We start from the raw sequence: 16,277 nt of genomic DNA, 5'->3' as shown, positions 1-16,277 counted from the left end.
GAGATCACTGCGTAGGTGTCTGTGCCCATGGCGGGAGTCCCTCCAGGCTGTGCATGCATCTGTAGATCTGTAGTCTCCTCCAACGCGTGTGACTGAATGAACATCTCTGTTTACTCTAGGTGTGAGTATGTAGCTCTGTGTCTCAGTCTGGAGTCCTGTGTACATGAATGGGCCTGTGCGTTTGGAGTCAGGTCCTCGATGCTTTCATTTCAATGAAATGAATCCATTCTTTTTTCTTTCTTTCTTTCTTTTTTTTTTTTTTTTTTTGAGACAGGGTTTCTCTGCGCAGCCTTGGCTGTTGGCTATCCTGGAAGTCTCTCCGTAGACCAGGCTGGCCTTGAACTCAGAGATCTGCCTGCCTCGGCCTCTGGAAGTGCTGGGATTAAAGGTGTGCGCCACGACTGTCCGGCCTCAATGAACCGATTAATTTCTCATCCTTTTATCATCTAGGTACAGGCCATTGAGGCTTTTCTGCAAGGCACTGACAGGGTTGTCGGGATTCAATTATGTGACTTCTTGACTATGACTCCACCCCTTTCTCGGTTTTTGAAGTGGTTTCACTAGGTAGCCCAGGCTGGTCTTACACTCGAGATCCTCCTGCCTCGATCTCCAAAATGGTGGGGATTACAGGGATGCTCCTCCATCTCTACCCCTGCCTTCCAAAAGGAAAAGCAGTGAAAATATTAGGAGGTAATTTGTCTCGGGAACAATTTTCACAGGTGGCAGAAATAGACACTCGATTACTCAGGTGAAGGAGTGACTGAGGGTAAGATGGGCTGGACAGCTAGGGAGATGTGGCTTTAGGCACTCGTGGCAGAACCTTACCTAGGACAGTGACTTGACAATCATGACATGCCTAGCACTGTGGATACTATTGACACTGAGCAAAATACAAAGCTTCTGCCTTTAGGGGTTGAAGTCCTTCCTCCAGCGGAAGTAGAATGGCCCAGTCAGAACTATACCTGTATTTTGGAGCATGGTCAGATTTCTGAGACCAGATGAAACTCCCTGTTTAACTGCGCAGTGTACTTGGAGCACATTTATAGATGCTGTGGATGGAAAACATCCTCGAACCCCACCAGTAGACTAATACATGAACAGGTAGGAGATTGTGCTCAGGAGGAACCTCCACCTTGGAGGATGCAGAGTGTTCTGATGAGAACAGCAGTAAAGTCATTCGAGCTACACTAAAGAGTCTCAGTCTAAGAAGCAAGCAGTTCTCAACCTGTGGGTTGAGATCCCTGTAGTGTGTGTGGAGGACTGAGCATATCAGATATTTACAATTCATAACAATAGCAAAATTAGCTAGCAATGAAATAATTTCATGGAGTGTTACCACAATATAAGGAATTGTGCTAAAGGGTCGCAGTATTAGGCTGAGAACCACTGCTCTAGAGAATGGATTTTACCGTATTAACACTTCTCCAGAGAAACAGCACCCTAAAAGCCAAGTGCCCACCTTTCTGTTTCCCTCATCCAGCTGAGGCTCACTCTTCTAACATTTTCCCTCTCTACCAAGCTTCCCTTGGAGGCTATTTGAGAGTGATAATAGTTTAAAGGGTACAAAAAAGGAGATCCCAGGGAAGGTCCCCTCTAGGGGTGATGACAGGTAGGACAGACAGGCAGAAAACATAATTTGAAGTATTTTTTGGTTTTTTATATACAGAATACAGGAAAGTTTCTGTAAAGTCTAAAACATTACAATTACTATGTACATCGGTACTAGTTGTGGAGAAGGAAGGAGCTGGGGTGAGGAGGAAGAGAGTGGCAAGAGAACAAAAAAAGGACACAGAACAGGTTTACGACAAAAACGCCTTTGCTACAATAGACATCGGAGAAAAACACTCTACCACATGTACTGTACAGTTCTTAAAAACACTGAAAAATGTCATCACTAGATGTATTTACACAAAATCCAAATACACTTTTCCTTATTTGAAATAAAATAGATGGACAGCCAGAAAAAGAATTCATTCCTCATTTGTCCATATACACAGTAGCTACCTGTAGTGCAACCGCTGCAGAAAGGGAGAGTAACTTGTAGGGTGGGAACCATGGAAGGGGGTGGGTAGCGATCTTTATATTAAATAAAACAATGATATTGTATAGATTTTGCTGTATGAAAACTGTATTTTTTCTTTTAATATAAAACTATTGTCACTGCCACAAAATAGAACAAGTTTCTGATTATTTTACAACAGCGGGCAGGTGGTCGGGGGGAGGGAGCAGAAGGCAGGGGAGGGGTGTGCTGGAAGTGTCCAGACCAGGGTCTTCCCCTCCCTGCCCCCCGCTGTTCCTCAGCTCGGGTCTGCCGCTTTCCCATGAAATGTTGAGTACAAATATATGTGCAAATGCCCCCTAGAACTTGAGAAAAGAAAAAAGTCTTAAAAAACAGTCAAAAGGTTTTCTTCATTTCATGCAAAGATTGTAGTTGAAGGGTTTCTGGTATAGAAAACACCCGGGCTTGGTTCGTGTACATTTTTGCATTGCAGGAGTCTTGGGTGGGTGTCCAGGCCAATGGCCTAGGGAACGGAGTTGGAGCGCAGCACAGGGCCCTGATGGGGCTTGAGAGACAGCTTCTCGGCCAAAGCCCCATCCTGCAGCAGGCTGGCATCGCCTTTGGGCTGTTTGGTCGCAAACTCAGTGATGCTGAAGACGAACTGTAGGCAGCCCAGCTTGATGTAGCTGCCATGGTGCAGTAAGGCTGTGCCCTCCCAGCCGGCCCCACTGCCCCCGATCAAGCTTGAGCTGCTGGCTTTGCAACTGCAGGGTCTGCGCTGTGGCCCCTGGGCCTGGGAACTCATCATGGCTGCCTCCTCACTTGGCTCTTCATCCTGTTTCTGGTTTCGGCGGCGCCCTGGGAAAAAGGGGGATGATCATAGGAGGGGAACAATGAACAGCTGACCTATCTGGGCTGATTGGCAGGACTGGGCCCCTGCATCTCCCCATTCTATATGCTACACGACCAGGGCTGAGGAATGCTCAGACGGGGTTAGTGGAGTCTCGAGTCCCCAGGAAGGTCTGCCACATATGTGGGTGTTCAGCACTTGATTCTTGGTGACCGTTCCCAGGCCCACCAACAATGAGCTTGGCCAATGGGACTGGGAAGGCAAAGAACTGTAGGTCATTGACAGCATGGCAGAGCCAAGGTGACCGGGGCCTTAGCTGTGTGGTCACAGGCCTCTGCTCCAACTTACTGATGACACTCTGCACTTTGGCAACAATACTGCTTGGGGGGGTTGGCGGGGTCTTCTCAGAGAAGTCACATGAATACAGCACATTGTCCACCGTTGTCCCGTGCTCACTGTAGTTTAACAGCTCATAATGTTTGGTATTCTGGAGGAGGGGGAAGACACGATGTGTGGTTGCTGTGTGAAGCCTTGGGCGAAGGAGAGAGGACATAGAGCTTGCTGCTCTACCTGGCAAGCTCTCATACTCTTCCTCAGTTACAGCCTAGTTGTAGAATTCAAGACTCACCTACTCACTCCATGTCCCCACTCTCTGCTCTGCAGCACTACCCTCCCTGTTGACTTGCTATCCACTGGCACATAGTTATGAAATTCAGGGGCACAGCCTATATTGGTTCCTTTCCATGCTTTGAGGTGGCCTCCCTCAGCTGTTCCTATGAGCAACGTTAGTTGCAATGATAGCTTGTTCCTGTAAACAGGTTGCCATGCCCTTGTCTTCCCTCCAAGACAGAGAGGAGGAGAGGAGAGGTTGCTCACTCTTGCCCCTTACCCAGAGCCCAATGCTAAGGAAAGATCTCAAGTTGGGAAAGCTCCCTCCCACCCATCTTTGCCCCTCACCTCATCGTAGAATATGCAGGCATGTTTCCCAGACACGTAGTTACAGTGACCATAGTTTGTAAGGCACACATCCATGTCAGCTCCTGCAAGGTGGCAGGAGTCAAGGAAAAGGCAGAGAATAGACTGTAAGGTGTATGTGTGGGGGAAGTGAAAGAGAAGGGAGTTAGCTTCTGGGTGGCCGCTAGTAGAAACCTCAAGGTAGCTTAAAAGTCCTCTTTTCTTTCCTTTTTCCCTTTTCTATTCTTTTCCTCTTAATGATAGGTTAGCTTGGAACTCATGACCTCTTTATCTCTGTTTCCTAAGTCCCAGGGTTACAGATGTGTGTCACATGCCCAGCACTTCCCTGTTGTTCTAAAGCTAATCTGCTGTAGGATGTGTGGCTGTTACCCAGATGGGGCATCTAAGTGGACACAACAGGGCCTTTAAGCCATACCACTTCGAAGGGCAGTTTCCAGGGTAAGGAGTGATCTGGGGTGCGGTGGGCTACTCCTGTAGTTTTAGAGCTTGAGAGGCTGAGGCAAGAGGGCAGACCCGACTTCAGCACTGACCACAGGAGACCCTATCTTTTTTTTTTTTTTTTTTTTTTTGGTTTTTCGAGACAGGGTTTCTCTGTAGCTTTGGTGCCCGTCCCAGAACTAGGAGACCCTATGTTAAATCAGCAACAGGGTTATGGGTGAGCCTGTCACACCCAGGGATAGAAAGTGTCCTCTTTTTGAAGTCTTTCCCTACAGTGTTTCAGATGCTACTGAGCAGCAGTTAAAGCAAAAGGCCTGAGCCAAGAAGTACCCCACTGGATCGTCTAGGTTCCTAGCCTCTCTTGTCTGGACAACCACTGCTGAGACCCATCAACTCCTGAAAGGGCTTCTGTAAGTGTCCATCAGGCTGAAGATCCAGTGCCCCTCCCAGTTTCCTGGCTGGCTCACCTGTCCCGATGTAGAGGGTTCGATAGCACATGTTCACAGCTCCTCCCAACCCTAAGAGGGGGTAGAACACAGCTCGGGCCTGTACCTCCTTTCTTTGCACTACAAGACAAACATAGGGATAGGATCATTCAGAAACTCAGAACCTGTGACCCAAACATAAACCAACAAAATCTGGACCTTTTGCTGATGGCCTGGAAAAAAATCTACTGTGTAACTTTGTGCACAAACTCACACCTGACCTAGAGCTGCTTCAGGGGAGGGTTCGCCTCACGCATATTTCTAACACAGGTTAGGAAGGATCTTCTTTGGAGACGGACAGGACTTTAAGTTTCTGAGCTCCTGATAAGGAACTAACAGGGACATTCCAACCGATGACAAAGAGAACATGGAAAAACATAAGGCATAGGCCAGTGTTTCTCAAGCTTTAATGAGCACATCAACTGCCCATGAATTCTGTTGAAAGATATAATTTAGTTGTACAGTACTTGTTCAGTAAAAGTCAATGGATCTGATCACTAGGACCACAATCACCATCAACCCACCCACCCACAAAATTGATTTTGGATTTAGTTGGAATAGGAGGATCTAGAACTTGCAAATTTGCACTTTGTGCATGCCTATGCACAACACACGTGATCACACATATGAATAAACAGCCTTTGGTGCTGCTGCTCATACTCCTTTCTTTTTCCTTTAGGCGACAGGATCCCTCACTGGCCTAGAATTTGAGAAGCAGACTAGAGTGGACAGCTAGTGAGTCCCAGGGATCGTCCGTCTGCACTTGCTCAGCTCTGAGATTATAAGCATGCACCTCCATTCCTGGCTTTTTAAATGTGGGGTCTAGGGAGCGAATTCAGGTCTCTTTGCCAACTGAGCTATCCCGCTGTCTCTAGAATAATTCTATTTGTAATAAGCTCTTGGGATTCTGATAGTACTGGCATGGTACTTTAAGTTCCTGAAGCATCAAGGCTCTTTCTTAAGGGCTAAGAGCTGAGATAGAATTAAAGTAGCTCAAAGCAGAATGAACATTTGAGATGAATTTCCAGGAAGCTTACCTACTGTTTTTCTATTTCTCACCCTGATCCTTGGGAAACCCTTCTAATTACAGTATAAAAAGTAATTGAACAGAAAGCATACAACATATGCCCCAAAGTACTGGTAGCTGCTTTGCTGTGAATCAAAGTGGACCCGTGTGAAAGAAGGTTATGGCAAACTCCCCAAGTCTGATCAGAAAGTTGTTAATCATCTTGTTCATGCTGAGAAAAAAAAAAAAAAAAAAATCACGGTACTTTATTAAACCCATCGTAGGTACAAAGAGTTTGAGCTACTGAAAGCGGAGATTCTCCATGGAGCAAGGTGGTCATACACACACATCAGACAGGAGATCTGATGGTGTGGTGGCAGGTATGTGCACGCGCACCTTCTGTGTGGTGCCCTCCGGAAGTCAGCGGATGTGTCCCAACACTGCCCGGTGAAGCTTGGACCCGGGAGGGGAAAAGCTGATGTATTCTCTGCAAGGCCAGAAACTTGATCAGCTTCTCATCCAACATATTTATCTCGATTTCTATCAACCAAAGAGAAAGATCAAAAAAGCTGAGATATGGAATATGGAAGTAGATAAAGGTTATAGGGCAAACCAGCAAACTTTTGTTCAAACAATATAAAGCCCAAAGTGGAACAAAGATCTGAAAATGGCATCTTGCAAGCTATTTACAGTGTGTGTGTGTGTGTGTGTGGGGGGGGGAGGTGTTAGTGCGGTGGTTTCTTATAGAAAGTTGGCTAATTTTAAGTAAATAAAGGGCAGAACCAAAAACTCCCAGTTGCCTGTGAGGCAAGCTCTACCCACTCTCTGTGCAGAGAAATTCATCTCTTTTTCTCTTTGACTTTGGGGTTTTCCACAGATGAAAGCAAGCTCCGGGTTCTGCTTCTAATACCGAGTGACCTGCCTAATGTGATTCTGTTCTTTCCCACTGGTTCAGCTTGGCTTGTTCTCCTTTTCTTCATCTTTGATTATATTTTGCATAAATCCAGAAGGTAGACAGGAGATGGAATCTTCTTTCCCACTCTTCTACCCAAATGGATATCGTGCATTCCCATCTCCTTACCCCTCTTCAAAAGGAGCTGAACACTACTGGGTTTCACTCACCTCCATTGATATCCATAAATGCTCGAAGCGAGTTGGTGAGGTCCACCATGGCAGTAGAGTTGGCTGGGAAAGAGGGTACGGTTAAAGCGCTTCCTATGGATAACGTGCCGGGGCTGACCTTGCCATCTGGGGACGGAGCAGGAAGACTGTTACTTACGTCGCCTGAGGGAAACCCACCGGTCCAATCCCCCATTGCTGAGACAGTTCTGGATTTCGGACCCAAGGTGATGTTCCCTTCTTGATTCTCAACCCATAGGCTCTGGAACTCCTAGAGCTAAAAACGTGTGGTGAGGAAGGGTAGACGGAACAGTAACACACCCGGGCCGCAGGAGTTTCCAGAGCACTGACAACTGCTGCAGGTTACTATTCTGGGGCAAGCGGTGAACTTGCTTTATTCTCTGGGTCATGACTACCCAACCTTGCTACCTCTACTCTTAACATGGCACTTGTCCCTGCAATTCCTTCTGCTCAAGTACAACCTACAGTTTGCAAAATTTACTCACACTGGCATTACAGAGTAGGAGATAGGGCCAGGGGCTCACACGTGAAGAAATCTCCTGACTATGAGGATGACTTCAGATCATGTGGGGGACCACACAGGTGACAACAGCATGTGAAACCTGTCAGATGCTGGGATCAGCAACCTTGAGGTCCAGAAACTGGCAGGGACAGCTGAGAGAACAAGTCTGTGCTGGACTAAGTACAGACCTAAGGGATTTTCTTTAGGCATATGGTTGAGGGCAAGCTTCTAGGCCAGACCTGAAGCTGGGCTGCTTTCTGTTCCTGCTTCTTGAACATAAATGTTTCTCATATGAGTTGGCTCAAAATTTGCATCAGGTATGGATTTAGTCTGGCATACCCTGAACCTCAGACTGGCCAAAGTGGTTCCGATAGCATGTGCCTTCTGAAGTGATGGACCAGACAGAAGACTAGGTCCAGAGGTGAAGGGGCAGGTGACCCAAGCTGTAGTTCCAGTATTGCCATTAATCTGGCAGGACACCCCAAGGAAGTGGCTTAAATTATTGAGTATAGCCCCATCTTATAGCTGGCACAAGCCAACACAGCCTTTTTCCTGCCATAGAAACAAAGGGAAGAATGATCACAGATACAGAGATTGAAGTCCTCAAGTATTCAAAGGAATGCTATGTTTTGGACTCTTAAGTCTATGTGCTAGTAAGAACACAGATTGTTCCTGATCATCTGGGGCTGAGAAATACTCACCTGATGATGGCGCTGGTGAGCAGAATCGTTGGTTGGCCCCTGTGGCCAAGATACTGTCTCCTGCAGCTTGTGGGGGAGTGAGCACCCGGGTGGCATTTGGGGGTGAGCCCAGAGACCTCGAATCTGTCAACGAAGGTCCTATCTGTGATTGGACAGTCTTTCTATGCAAAGTGCTGGTGTTCTCGATGCTGGCACAAGAGCTGGGGACGGAAGGGGGCAGGCTTGGGACAGGTACCAAACTCCTCTGGGGACAAGAGCTGGGGCCAGTGGCATTTTCTGTCTTCACAATGATGCCGACGGTGTGGTTCTGAAGCCCCCCAGCCGATGGTGGTGTGAGGGGCCGGGGCCAGCCTTGCCGGTGTGTGAGGCCTGGTAAGGGGGTGTTGGCGCCAGGAAGTCGCCGGGGATCCGTGGAATCAGTGGGGCTGCTGTAGAGGTGTGGGCCATTGGCTTTTACCTCTGTGTTCACTGGCCCATTGGCAGTCCCACAAGGGGTTTTCTTGGACTTTTCCACACAAGAACTGCAGCTGATGTCCTCTAGGGCCGGGGCTTGGTGGGGTGGAGAGCAGCCCAGGGAATTCTGGGTGCTAACTGCTGAGGGGCAGGACAAAGGGTAGTGGGAAGGTAGAGGTGCCTTGTCAGCAGTTTGCAGGGAGGTGGTGATTGAGCTGTCAGTCACAATAACAGGCTTAATATCAGCCTTCTCTGTCTGTTCAGAGTCCCAATGCGAAGGCATCTGCTTAGCAGATAAATGTTTCAATATGCTGCACTGGAGCGCAACAACACTACAGAGCCACTGCAATGGAAGGAGAGGAGAGGAGTGAGAGGCCTGGGAGGTGTTGTCTATCCTGCCAGTGTCCAGGGCTACAGCAGAGTTGACAAGCACTGTTACCAAGGTTCCAACAAAAATGGCCAGAAAGGGAATCCCACTTTCATTCCCAAGAAAGACTTATTTATGCACTTGGCAGTACTACCTCAGTGGGTGGAACTTGAGATTCCCGTTCTGGCTCTGCCCTGATGGCTTACTTGTGATCAACATTCAGCAAGTACCCCAGTATCTGCTGTGTGTCTGGCAGGATCACCCAACCTCTCTGTGGATCTGCTCATTTACTCCTTCAGTACAGAACTGCCCAGCTTGAAGCAACGGGGAACTAATGAGGGGAGCAGCCTGTTTGACTGAAGTTCTCTTGCCTTTGGCATCTGAGCCTGGGATTCTCCATGGCCACTCAACTTTTAGGGGCTAGGGTGGAGACAGGGTAGAGGCAGGAATGACAGACATCTGGTGACACAGAAGAAAGACTGGACTTGGGAATCCCAATTCTGCTTTCACTTACCTCTTGCTGCTCTGCTTGGGTGGCTAAGTGCTCAGAGTTCAAAAGGTGCATCTGTGATTCCTCAGGGATCCCATTGCAGATCAGCTCCCCATCCCGAATGGCCGCAGGTGCAATGAGAGGGGGTGGGAACTGGTACTGAGATTTTATAGCATCAGGAACCTATTTAAGATAGGAGGAAAGAGGGCTGGAGAGATGGCTCAGTGGTTAAGAGCACTGTCTGCTCTTCCAGAGGCCCTGAGTTCAATTCCCAGCAACCACATGGTGGCTCCAAACCATCTGTAAAGAGATCTGGCACCCTCCTCTGGCGTGTGGGTATAAATGGAGGCTGAAAGTTGTATACATAATAAATAAATCTTTAAAAAAAAAAAAGATAGGAGGAAAGATAGTGCCAATATGCCCAAGCTGAATTCTGCCCTAACTAGATACTATTTCATCTGTAGTGCTGGTACCCAAGCGACCATCTACTCTGTGATCTACCATGGACATCGAAGCTCAGTGTGCTGCAACTGTTTTGGGTTGCCCTTTGACTCTCACACAGATATCTTGTCCTAAAAAAGCACAGAAATAGCAACAATAGGCAGGGCTTTCATTGTTAAGGTCCAAGGTCTTGCAGAGTTCTAAAGCTACCACATACTATCTTCTGTTTTGTCTCAAACATGCAAGACTGACACTGTATTGGGCTTCAGGGTTGTGCAAAGAAAAATGACACACTCTGATTTACATTTTATAAGAATGAAGAGCCACACAAAAAGTCATTCATACATTCAGTCAACATTATTGAGTGCCTCACGAGTCTGGCACTGTTCCAAAATCCAAGAGGTCCAGAGATAAATATCCCTGTGAGTTGGAGCCCAACCTAGACCATGCAATCTACAAACAAAAAGAGCTACATGTGAGAATGGTCAGTAAAGATGAGCACAGAGGCAAGGAGCATGGAGCTGAGAACCACCACCTAGTGCTATCTATGGGTTTTCTTAATGCAACAGAGGACAGAATGCAGCTACCCTGCAGAAGATCTGACAAGGTATCAGGTGACAGGTTTCCTCTGCACTCCTATTATCATAGGACCACTGTCCTACGGTGCTGCAGTCTTCATTTCCTATTCAAACTCTCCAAGAACAAACTATTCTTCTTCTTTTTTTTAAATTTTGGTTTTTCAAGACAGGGTTTCTCTGTAACTTTGGAGCCTGTCCTGGAGACCAGGTTGGCCTCGAACTCACAGATCTACCTGCCTCTGCCTGGGATTAAAGGTGTGTGCCGCCACCACCTGAAGAAAAAACTATTCTTCAGGCAGTTTATAACTCTGATTTCCTCCTCAACAATAAGGAAAATATTTAGAGGAAAGTCAATGAAAAGATTTATTCAAGGCTTTCTAATTTGTTCACTGTAGCATCTGGGCAGACTTCTGAATCTACATGGCAAATTAATTATAATTTGGATTACTTTTAGATCCATTTAACTAGAGGTATGAGGCCTACCACCTCATATCCTATTCCTGTAATGAGAAACACTTTAATTTGAGAAAACCATCCTCCTGAAAGATTAGTTGTTAGTTACCCAGTTAAGAGTTTGCTGTACAATTTTCAACAGTTAAATATCCTTGCTAGTTCTGAAATGACACCCACTAAAGGGGATGGGAATAGTATGATTGAGGTTAAAACATGGCTGCCACCAAGTGGCCATATTTGAGAATTGCTAATGGATATATAGCATGTTAAACCTTCAGATCAACTGAATTAGGATATTGAATACTTTGAAAACAGTTAAGAATTTTTCAATGAAGGAAATTCTCTCAGGCTCTTTGGATATAGCTTAGCAAGCATCAAGTAAATAGAAATACTAGGTACCAAACCTGTAGTTGTCTTGGTTGATTTATTAGTCTAAAAACAGATCCATAGGTAGAACTTTCCCTCGAACACATTTTTCTTAAATTTTCAGTTGGATATCTCTCTTCATCTCCCACATGGCTGTCTGCCAAATTAATCAAAACTTCACCTCATCAGAGTTCTCAGAAGGGGACCATTTAACAGTGACAGACACAGTTAAGTATTAGGCTGGCTTGTTTTATGGTAACTTATATGTCAGAATCATTGGTGAAAAGGAACATCAATACCAGGTGGTGATGGTGCATGCCTTTAATCCCAGCACTTGGGAGGCAGAGGCAGACAAATCCTGGGGTGGTAGGCATGGGGGCTGTAAGAAGTATGCAAAATAAACCAGGTAGTAAGCAGCCTTTCTCCATGGCCTGTGCATATCTTTTGTTTTCAATTTTCTGCCCTGATCTCCCTTAGCATGAAGTGCGACCTGAGAGTGTTAAGCTGAAATAAATGTCCCCCCACCTGCAAAGTCAACTACAGTCATGGCGCTTTATCACAGCAACAGAAATTCTAAGACAGTGGAGTACAACTGGGCTTGGTGAGATGGGCTGAAGGCTGCTCATCATTTGGAGAGCTATAAATGGATTTCAAAACCATACCTGGAATCTTGCCTTTGTAATGATGACTACCATCCTCAAGTTATCACTATGCATTTATTATTTGCTGAGATACCAAAGATGTATCGGTGGGGCTTCAGTCTCCCACTGATCCTGTGCCATGAGAGAAACCAGTGCCCAACGTCTTGTTTGTTCTGGCTGGGCCGTGACTCACCTTCAAGCTTCTTCTTCTGACAGACTGGAGCACACGGCGGTTAGGGGGGTGCTTCTTATGGATTCGGTTCAGGAAATCCACTTTGACAACATGCTGTGAAATGGTGTCCTGGAAACGATCAAACACCTGGCATCGATTGCTCAGTGTCAGATTCTTCTGGTTCAGCTAGGGACAAGCAGAAATACCACTGTGGTGAATTTCTAAGGGTGCTGCCCCTTCCAGCTAGCCCTATTCTCTGGGCTTAAAACAGAAACTCTTGCTGGGTGGTGGTAGTACACACCTTTAATCCCAGTACTTAGGAGGCAGAGGTAAGCAGATCTCTGTGGAGTTTGAGGCCAGCCTGGTCTACAAAGCGAGTTCCAGGACAGCCAGGACAGTTACACAGAGAAACTCTGTCTTGAAACCCCTGCCCCCCAAAAAACACCAACAAGCAAAAAAAAAAAAAAAAAAAATCAAAACTAATTCAGCCAGACTGTAGGTCAGGACAACCCATCAGGGTCAATCCTAGCAGGCCTCGGCCCTCAAGAGAGCCAAAGAAGCAGACTCCCCACCCATCAAGGAACTGTCCTTATAGAAAAACTGTCCTATATAGAGGCCTTGCAGGGTCAAAATCCCATTCCTGCTCCGGGGTACCAGCAAGCATTACCAAACTCATCTCAGTTCAGATATTACATCTTCCCTTGTAGAAGGGAAACCTCTGGTCTGCTCTTAAAAGTCAAAGGGAGAGAAGGGAGGAACTTGTTCAGGTGCTGACAGAAGGCATGGAGAGCCTGTGCCACTTCTAACCTCTAGTATATCTGACCCCTACACTCTAGTTCAAATGACAGGATCTGGATGACAAGAGACGGCTTAGGGGTTAAGAGGACTTTCTATTTTCCAGAGAACACACTCAGTTCCGGACAGTCTGATACCCTCTTCTTCTGCCCTCTGAGGTCACCCACACACGTGGCATTCACTCACGCAAACATCCATGTAAGAAAAAAAATTTCTTCTTTTTAAATATTTATTTATTTATTTATTTATTTATTTATTTATTTATTTATTATGTATACAATATTCTGTCTGTGTGCATGTACGCAGGTCAGAAGAGGGCACCAGACCTCCTTACAGATGGTTGTGAGCCACAATGTGGTTGCTGGGAATTGAACTCAGGACCTTTGGAAGAGCAAGCAGTGCTCTTAACCGCTGAGCCATCTCTCCAGCCCGAAAAAAAATTTCTTAAGAAACTTTTATGCTTGGTGTGGTGGTACATACCTTTACTCCCAGCACTTGAGAGGCAGCTGAGATAGTCGGACCTATGTGAGTTCGAGACCAGCCTGATCCACAAATCCAGGCCAGCCTGGACTAGAGAGAAACCATCTCAAAAGTAACATATAGTTTTTAACCTCGTGTGTATGAATCTTTTGCCTGAACAGGCAAGAGGAGAGTGTTGGATAATCCAGAACTGGAGTTACAGAAAGCTGGGTTGTGAGCCACCATATGGGTGCTGGGAATGGAACATGGATCCTTAACAAGAACAAGTACTTTTTTAAAAAAATGGTTTTATATTCATTCATTCATTTTTCCCCAAGAAAGGGTTTCTCTGTGTAGCCCTGGCTGTCCTTGAATTTAAGAGATCCACCTGCCTCTGCCTACTGAGCGCTGGGATTAAAGGCATATGCCACCACTCCCCAGCCCAGTCATGGTAAGTCTTATGGTTTAATTTGGAAAGGCTATTTTTGTAAGGAAGTACCTTATGGGTGACTACACAGAAGGACTGACCCTCCTGGAGAGGCAGACAACAGGTCGGCTCTAGGGTAGAAAGCTGTGTGGAAAATGTCTACAGAGGGTCAACGAGATGGCTCAGTGCATAAAGTAAGCCCGGTGACTTGAGTTTGATTTCCAGAACCCAAGTGGAAAGTGGGGCTAGTGAGATGGCGGAGTGGGTAAGGGTACTTATCACCAAGCCTGGTAACTTACAACATTATCCTCTGACCTCCACATGTATGCTCTGGAGAGCACACACGTGCACATAGACACAGCAATAATAAAGCTGGGTGTGGTGGTGACTCAGACTTGTAATTCTAGCACTTGGGAGGTGGAAAACAGAAGGCAGGTTCAGGGAGGTTCTAGACCATTCTTGGCTACACAGTGAATTTGAGGGGCTGGAAATGGCTCAGTGGTATGCTCTTACAGAAGATCCAGGTTCAGTCCCCAGCATCTACATGATGGCTCACAACTAATTCTAAGTCCAGCTCTAGGAGTGTCAACATCCTGTTCCAGTCAACAAAGGCACAAGCCATGCGCATGGTGCTCTTGTATACACGCAGGCAAAATACACACATAAAATACAAAATAATTAAAAAATAAAAACCAACAAAACCCACCCTCAAACCAAAAAAATTGTGCTGGGGCTGTAAATCAATGGTAGAGCACTTGCCTAGCCTATACAAGGCCTGGGATTCCATCTCTAGCACTAAAAATTTTAAAAGGAAAAAAAAAAAAAAGAAAGAAAAACTATCATGACCACTGGCAAGACTGTTTTGTTGTTGCTGCAGCATTCACTTTCATTCATTCAACAACTCACTGAGAACCTAGGCTGTGCCAACACAAGGTAGTTACAAATAACTAATGCAAGAGCAGGGAACAAAGTCATTTAATGGTTGAGCCACGTGTATTCCTAACAGCCAATCATTTATTCTCTTAAGGTTGGCTCTAATAAACTCACTCTTTAGGGCAATAACAGTTATTTCTTTAATTCTTGTGGGGTAAAAATGACAAGCAAGCAAGTCAAGCTGCACAGCCTCAACAAGATCCATGGGAAGGCAAGATGCACAGGTGAGATCCATGAGAGCAGACCTCAGGGAGGTCTGCTGACACCAGTGAACTCTGGCACAATGCTGACGCTAGTGTGCTTTCTTGGGCTGGTGCCGCCCCAGCCGGGCCTGTACAGAGTGCATTAGACACGCCGTGCTTACCACCACATGCTCGATGTGATTCGGACACATCCATCTGCCCAAGGGCATGGCAGTGAGCGGGGGCTCGAGGCAGTCCATGTGAAACAGAAGTGGGCAATAGTCACACTGGATGAGAGGGGCTACTCGACAACTCCTGCAAAGGAATGAGATATGATAGGTGATTTCTGTGGCATGATGGGAAAATTAAAGACTAACTCTACAACGAAGAAGAGCCTGTCCTCAGTCCTCACAGCTTCTTCCATACCTCCCTCCCTCCAGGGTTCTGTCACATAACCACTCAGTAAGGAAGATGGAAACCAGGGTCTTCAGTATTTTATCTTCTAGAAAAAAAAATGCATCTTGTGAATGTAAATGCTTATTTGGAGGATGGCTACTGTGGCTATCAGAACAAGAATGACCAATGCTTAGTACTCATCTCTGCTTTCTGATCTTCCTATTTTTAAGAAATGCTCACTCAAAACAAACAAACAAACAAACAAACAAACAAAAAAACCCTTAGATGCTGGTTTAATTGCCCAGTGGTACAAGCAGACTGCCACCAAGCTTGACTCCCGGAGTTCAATTCATAGAACCCATTGCTAAATGGGAGAATCAAGTCTTTCAAGTTGTCATCTGCACGCATACGTTGTGGCACATGTTCATCTTACTCTCAAAAAGCAAATGTAATAAAAATACATCAGCAGACTTTCTGGAGTTGTAACTACACGACAAAAGATTTCCCTTCTGTGTGAAAAGACCAATAACCAGTACTGATAATTAGAGAAGGAGGCAAGAAAATTATGTTGCATATATTTATGGAAGCACGCTTCAAGGAGAGGCAGTAAGCAAATACTCACAACCCCAAAGGTATACTAGAGACAAAGCTTTTCCTGGCAGAGTTCTGTAGTTGTTCTTCTTCTATTTTCTTATTTATTTTTGTTTTTTTGAGACAGGGTTTCTGTTAGGACTGGCTGTCCTAGAACTCATTCTGTAGACCTCCCAAGTGCTGGGATTAAAGGCGCACAGCAAAACAACCACAAGTTCTATACTTCTAATTGACTACCATCTAGTTTTCCATAGCTTTTTTATGAACATTTTGTTGTTGGGGGTGTGGCTATGAAACAGTCTCATGTAGCCTGAACTCACTGGTTAGCTAAGAATGATTCTCAATTCTTGTTCCTCTTGCATCTAAGACCTAAGTGCTGAGATATCAGTTTGCACCATCATTTTGGGTTTATGTAATGCCGGGTATCAAACCATGTC

At 45.8% G+C, this 16,277-nt stretch overlaps 1 protein-coding gene across 1 annotated transcript in view; it reads right to left on the bottom strand.

Moving 5' to 3' along the window:
* Positions 1–1,654: 1,654 nt before the first annotated feature.
* Phf12 (PHD finger protein 12) overlaps positions 1,655–16,277 on the bottom strand; it is a 43,732-nt gene continuing 29,109 nt past the window's right edge. Inside the window, exons 6-15 of the mRNA XM_057774548.1 lie at positions 15,036–15,168; positions 12,079–12,243; positions 9,431–9,589; positions 8,097–8,892; positions 6,876–7,001; positions 6,150–6,293; positions 4,730–4,828; positions 3,807–3,889; positions 3,198–3,336; positions 1,655–2,857 (exon numbers count right to left, since the gene is read on the bottom strand). Of these exons, the coding sequence (XP_057630531.1) occupies positions 2,523–2,857; positions 3,198–3,336; positions 3,807–3,889; positions 4,730–4,828; positions 6,150–6,293; positions 6,876–7,001; positions 8,097–8,892; positions 9,431–9,589; positions 12,079–12,243; positions 15,036–15,168 (2,179 nt within the window). The 3' untranslated portion in view covers positions 1,655–2,522. The remainder of the gene's footprint in view (positions 2,858–3,197; positions 3,337–3,806; positions 3,890–4,729; positions 4,829–6,149; positions 6,294–6,875; positions 7,002–8,096; positions 8,893–9,430; positions 9,590–12,078; positions 12,244–15,035; positions 15,169–16,277) is intronic.

This window comes from Chionomys nivalis, chromosome 7 (assembly GCF_950005125.1).
Source record: "Chionomys nivalis chromosome 7, mChiNiv1.1, whole genome shotgun sequence".
Taxonomy (NCBI): Eukaryota; Metazoa; Chordata; class Mammalia; order Rodentia; family Cricetidae; genus Chionomys; species Chionomys nivalis.
The sequence above is the reverse complement of the archived record's forward strand: the minus strand, read 5'-3'. Positions and strand labels throughout refer to the sequence as shown.